We start from the raw sequence: 6,943 nt of genomic DNA, 5'->3' as shown, positions 1-6,943 counted from the left end.
CGCTTGCCTTAATCTTAGGCCGTTTGTTCACCTGATGGGTTTTGCAGAATTCCTTTCATCACTATACCTAGGGGTGCCTCACCACATTCTCACCTAAACCCTTGTTCATAATAATCGAACAAAGCAGCAAAAACTACTCCACTGTAGTTTTACCATCTTTATTTCATAGGTACTCTGCTTTTATATATGTTTCATAAATTAAATGAGAAAAAAAATATATGAGAAGCCATTAATGATTTCCATATTCTAGTAGCCAACTTACTTCAACCAAAAAAAATAAATACATTTTCACATATAAAGAGATATACCCTACCTTTCTTGTGCAGGTTGGTTTATACGACATATATAAATGCTTAAAGAGCAAAACAGAGTGGGAAAGAGATCTGTGTTTGTCCTTGCATGACGGAAAAGAGATCAAAACAGAACATACACCAGCAGACCAAAAATGTCTGCTAGAACATGGGTATCCTAATACTCTAGTGACATTCATATGAGCTTGTTGGATGTCCCACTGCAAAAAGGATTTCTGCATAGGATTTCAGATTAATTTTAAACTAACAGTTAAAATTTTGATAAAAATATATTTCCATGAGGATGTTAGGATGGTTATATCCTAATTTTTGAAATTCCTATTTAAAAACCAGAGCTAATTCTCATCATACAGGAGCTTAAGATATCCAAAGACATGGAGAACAGAAAAATAGAAAACATGATCTCAGAATTTTACAGATTACAAATACCTTAAAGCTTTGCATGGAATGTAGGTCATAACATCAGAAATTGTTTATGCGAGAAACACTTTGGAGTATAAATAAAGTTTGCTGCACTTACTTTCTGCAACAACCATAATATCCCTTGTTAATGCTGTCAACACTTTAGTCTGGTTTTCCACTGAACAAGTTTTTTGTAGCCACATTCATAAGCAAACCTAGACATTGGGCCTGATTTATTAAAGCTCTCCAAGGCTAGAGAGAATACACTTTAAGCAGTGAAGCTGGTTAATCAAGCAAATCTGGAATGGATTTCTTCAATGTCATTTGCTATTTGCTAGCAAATGCTTTGAATCCTGGACCAGATCCATCCCAGGTTTGTTGGATCACCCAGCTTCACTGGTGAAAGTGTATTCTCTTTAGCCTTGGAGAGCTTTAATAAATCAGGGCCAATGAATAATATAAAATCTACATATGTAAAAAAACAGGACCATTATCTCCAGGTGATGTCTAATCAACTCTGACAAGACAAAGACTTCAGTAAATAAGTACTGCAACTATGTAAAGTACCTGACATCTGGCGTTTGATGCTCTCCAGCTGAGCTGTAAGTAGTAGCTCCTCACATTTGAGAATCTCAAACTGGACTTCATAGAGCTGAAGTTGGTGAGTGTAATATTCTGCTTCTAATTGGTCTAAAACAGCTATAGCTTCTTCTCCGCCATGTAAACTCTGCATCTAAATGACAAAAAAAAACAAAAAAAAAACAGGATTAGCTCACAGGATTTAATTACACAGAACATTGACTGAAAAGACTGAAATAGGCCTAAAGGCAACAAATGTGCTAACGACATGTAAACATGGAAGTGATGCTAAAATGCCAATAACAAGATTTAAAGCCCAATATGAAAGGCGAGAAAAAAAATAGGCGAGGAAAATAGAGTTCCAAAATAAAGGGGTTCCATAGGAAATCACTACACTGGCCTGGAGATAAGATTTGGGTTTATTTAGGAATAGAAAGGTAAAAGGTTAAAACCTCAGGTTTCTCTTACTGTCTGTCAACCTACTGGGAAAATGTCCTTTTATTGGGCTCATGGCAACACTAGGACAAGAAATAGGGAATGGTTGTCACCAGGACAGGAAGTATTGAAAACTCGACTTTTTTTTTTTGTGTTTAGGGGTAGTTTATGCAATTTTGGAAGATAAAATGTATTTTAAAAAAATTCCAGCTAAATAATTAAAGAATACACCCTCAATCATACAGGAGTAAATAAAGATGCGACATGGCATTTACAATATCCTACTTATATGAAATTAAAGCGGAATTTCATTTCACAAAGTGAATAAACACACCAAACGTATGGTTTACCAAATACCACATCAAACTGAAAAAAAAAACAAGGCAGACGTAACTAAGAACATCAAGTTCTGAAGCAAACCTGAATAGCAACAATGGTGATTTAAAACAGAACAGACTACCACAAGTAAAGACTACTAAACCCTAAGTCAAGTTCTAAAAAGCTTTTGGATAAACACTGAAGTAAACTCGCATAAGCAACAGAAACTCAATTAAAGCCAAAGCAAGGCAAACATTTAAAACAAAGCTTTCCATGAATATGTTAAAAACAAAAACCTTTGGGTAAGTTTTTTTTATACACCTAGTTATTGCCACTACACGCTAAAGCATGCTGTGGTCCACACTCCATAAGGGAGGCATTTGTGTGGTTATCATTTGATACTACTAGTTGCCAATAATCTCCAATGATTTTACCGTTTTATTAAAGTCACAACTTGGCAATCATTAATTCTCATACACATGCCACTATTCAGTCACTAGGGGGTAGAAGTGCAATTTTTTGGAGTGACATGAATCATTGGCAGTGACATTGGACCTTTATGAATCCTTTTCCAAAAGCATCCTCTACCATCTTGCTGTTCAACAAAGTGCCTGAGTACTGTATTTTTATTTTAGCCCTTTTTATTAAAATATCATGCAGAGCTGAAAAGCTCACCCAGGTTCTCCCATGATAGCCTATCTTCTCTAGTCTTGGAGAGCTTTATAAATCAAACCCATTGTTTATAATGATTGTGGGTTCTAGTACACTAGTATGTATTATTAACTTGTATTTATAACATATTACACAGCAATTTACAAAGTCCATAGTCATGTCACTATCTGTCCCTCAAAGGAGCTCACAATTTAATATCCCACCATAAGCATATATCAATACCACAGTCTAGGGTCAATTTTTGAGGGAGGCCAATTAACCTATCTGCATGTTTTTCAAAACATGGGAGGAAACCAGAGTACCCAGGGGAAACGTGGAGAACCTGCATACTCCATGCAAATAGTGTCCTGGCCGAGACTCGAACATGTGACATACCACTACATAGGCCGAAGTGCTAACCTCTGAGCCACCTATCAGAACGGGGCAACAAATGAAGATATGCTGAACAAAGCATAAAGTGTAGCCACAGGCATTAATTATGATATACACATCAGCGTGAAAGAAATTGGGTGTTTATGGGGAGAAAAGATGCACATTTTTTAAAACAAGAGGGAAAAGGCATTATAGGACATATAATATTTATATATGGTTTGGGTGGGGGAGGTACCTTTAGTGACAATTTAAATATCGAACTCATTGTCATGTAACCAGCTTTCATGTTGTTAACACCAAATTCTGACCCTACTATCCAAATGGCACAACAGTAATCAAGACTCATTAGAGAATACAACATTTATCCAATCTCTTTCCTTCCAATTTCCATGAATCTATGTAAATGGTGGCCTCATGTGTCTGTTCTCAGGGACACGTGATGTGGTCTCCTGCTGGTTTAGCCCATTTAAATTAATGTGTTGTGTGTTTAGAGACATTGTGCTCACCTCAGTTGTAAGTGGCTGAGTTACTGTAGGCTTTCTATTATCTCAAATCAGTTTGGCCATTCTATTCTGACACTGGATATTTTCCCTTTGGACCTATCTCTATAAAACCTAGAGATGGTTGCACATCCCCGCAGAAGATCAGCAGTTTCAGAAAAGCCCAGACCAGCCTTGACTGGCATTAACAACCATGTCACATTTAAAGTCACCTTAAACACCTTTTCCCTGATTCTGATGTTGAGTTTGAACTTCAGCAGGCCATCTTAACAATGTCTACATGCCTAAACGAATCGACTTGTTGCCATGTCATTGGTTGATTAGATATTTGAGGTGAAAGCAGTTAGAAAGGTGTACATAATAAAGTGGCCAGTAAGTGTATACATACTTATCAGTTTTGTTTTTTTTTTTTACTTTGGTGATCATAGCCAAAAGCACATGACAACATATTCAGATTATCAAGCGCGTCAATACAGGTTAGACAGCTGTGTTTACATGTGCAAATTGAAGCTATCCATAACCTTAATTTGCCTAAATCTAAACATACCTTTAAAAAAGGAACAGCAAAGCTACTTTAGTTACCTATTCCACAGTATTACAGACAAGTTCTCAAAAAATACCATAACGGTAAAGACAACAGAATGAGGCACCATGGAAAGCATGCAGATTGCCCAGCAACATGAACTGACAGATCAGTGAACGAGAAGAGCAGCGCACAAAATGACGGCATTATTATTACACAGAAAAACACAGCCGAGCTCTTTATCAACTTACATGAAGAACACTGTGGTTTAAATAAGTTCAAACCTATCTACACATCATGCATAGCAAGGGTTTCTCATCCAGCACTGTCCCTTACTAGAATCATTCTAGCTTTTATTTCCATGGTACTCCATCCTGCGTGCCTACTAGTGTCAGTAAGCGGACTGTTTTGAACCCAAAGTAGCCGCTGCCAAGAAGGATTTGTCAAGCATACCTAAGGCTACGTACACACGTCAGATGATTTTCGTCTGATAATTGCCTCAGGGCTGATATAGGACGAGAATCTGACATGTGTACAGCACTCGTAGTTCATGGATCTGTCCTGGTGGATTCACAAACGATGAATGATCGTAATGTAAGTGAAGGGGAAAGAGCGCAGCGGGGTGTCGCTCCGTCATTCTACCTTTTCTACTTTGGCCACAAAATGTCATTTATTTTAGTGCAAGAATTCTAATTCACCTGTTTCCCAGGAAAAGAAGGTAGAGACAATATGGGAGAAAGATGGCAACAATGACAGACTAAATCTAAAATACTATAGTATGAGGAAAACTAAGACTACAAAAAACGTTCGGTCATTACCAAGGGGTCATACATACTACTCTGTCAGTGCTCAACCCAGACATTTTTTTAAGCTGGGTGGAAAGAAATTTTAGGCGGGTGGCAGCCCCGGTTTTATGACCCAACTGTTCTGTAACCACCCAAAAACAGCAGGGTGGTTACTGAAATGTGCCGGGTGGTGCGCTCAGCTAAAAGGTGCTGGGGAGAACACTGTCTGTATATATAAAACTACAGAAGACTGTCAGAAGGACATTTGTCAGGAGATGGTCAGAGACTGAGGACATACTATATGAGTTTGCCAAATTCTGAACATGCATAGAGGTCAAGGACAGGGACAAAGGGGAGGGTATAGCTTTTTTTGTTTTTTTAACAAGTCAGAAGTGACAAAACAGGAGAAACTAAAATAAACTATTGGTGGTTCTTCTCTCTTCAAGCTCCTTATAACCTACATTTATTTAGTATTCCTATATAAAGGGTTAGGTAATTTCCAGTAGATTTGTTGGTGGATTACAAGACGGTTTTGTTCTGTATATCGTACCGGTTGTCTGTATCCATTTCAAGAGTGGTTAGTGTAGTTCAGGATTGTTAGTGTAGTAATTCTGTGTAGTTCAGGATATTTTTACATTGAACATTTAAACAGAAGTCCTTTTAAATTTTCTAAAGGTCCTTTTTCAGCAAAAAGTATTGAGTGTCTCTGTGTGTGTGTGTGTGTGTGTGTGTTAATATAACTAAAGCCTCAAATACATGGTAGAATATCCTTCCAACATTTGAACACCTATAATGACACAATTATTTTTTTTACTTTCTTCTCCTAAGATGTAAAAGAATTTTAATTCAATATGCCATTCTGAAAAATCTTGCTTGTGTTGTCAACCTGAATTCAAAAGAAATGAGTAAATGAGACATCAAAGGAAATAACTACTTGACACAACTAGGACAATCCTGGTAAAGCCCATATTTCTTACATAATGAGATTACAATATGTATCTTAAGGGAAACAAAAATCAAACGCAGCTAGATTTTGTGTAAAAATAAACAAAATCAGTCTTTGATGAAAACACCATAAAACGTCAGCTGACTGAGTTAGGAGAACCAGAAGAAATGTGATCTCGTATCTCGTAGGAATCTCTGCTGCTTTCTTCTTTTAACTGTGTGAACTTTGAATGCAAACTACTTGTTTTGTGGCTATGAGGGCACCGTACTTGCATGTACCTTGTTTTTCCATGTGTTTTGGATCATCCTATTCCAACCTCACTTGGCAAACAGAAGAAATTTATGTGCCTAACATTCTCAATAAGGTTCCTGACAGCTAACAGAAAGGTTGATAATGTAAGAAAGAGTTTGTGTCTGTAAATGAAGAGACATCTATGGATTATATGGAGACAGCAGGCACCCCAGGCTGACCAGTAGCTCTTCTTGAAAAAGAGGCCATTATAGGCCATGAATACCTTTTACCTCTATTCCATCCCAATAATTTCCTCTCTGTAAGATACAGAAATTTCTAGATATCGCATCGTATATATAGCGATCAGTGGGTCAGCACAACCAAAGGCCTTTGTTGGGAAAAGGAACAGCCTCTGTGTAACAATGCAAAGCAGCAGGTGGAGCTTGCATATGTGATAAACAAATATGTCTGCATTCATATACAAATTACAAATTATACCTAAAACACTGCCACTCAGTGAAAAGATCACTTATATTCCTCATGGGATATTTGAATAAATGAGTAACAACAAAAACACACTATACTTGATGAGCATCGTGTTTGCAGACGTTTGTGTTGTATAAAAACATCAGCCTTTCAACTTGTGCAGCCCGAAAAGCTAAGGGATCTCACACATCCATTTTAAAATGGATCTTGGCAGATAGACATCTTGGGGTCATGGTTATTTTTAATGGAGAATTACAGCAATTCAGACTTATGTAGTAGTATGGGTGGACTGTTGCTTTCTAAAAGCAACCTCAAATGGCAAGTAAAATTAATTTTGATCCATGAAATATTACTGCAAAGCAAAAAAAATCAGAAAATCAATT

The 6,943-nt window shown here is 37.1% G+C and overlaps 1 protein-coding gene across 1 annotated transcript in view; it reads right to left on the bottom strand.

Moving 5' to 3' along the window:
- JMY (junction mediating and regulatory protein, p53 cofactor) overlaps nucleotides 1-6,943 on the bottom strand; it is a 44,275-nt gene that overhangs the window by 26,996 nt on the left and 10,336 nt on the right. Inside the window, exon 3 of the mRNA XM_072413968.1 lies at nucleotides 1,281-1,446. Within this exon, the coding sequence (XP_072270069.1) occupies nucleotides 1,281-1,446 (166 nt within the window). The remainder of the gene's footprint in view (nucleotides 1-1,280; nucleotides 1,447-6,943) is intronic.

The sequence above is a fragment of the Pyxicephalus adspersus genome, chromosome 6 (assembly GCF_032062135.1).
Source record: "Pyxicephalus adspersus chromosome 6, UCB_Pads_2.0, whole genome shotgun sequence".
Lineage (NCBI taxonomy): Eukaryota > Metazoa > Chordata > Amphibia > Anura > Pyxicephalidae > Pyxicephalus > Pyxicephalus adspersus.
Note: the sequence above shows the minus strand (reverse complement) of the source record. Positions and strands in the feature narration are given on the sequence as shown.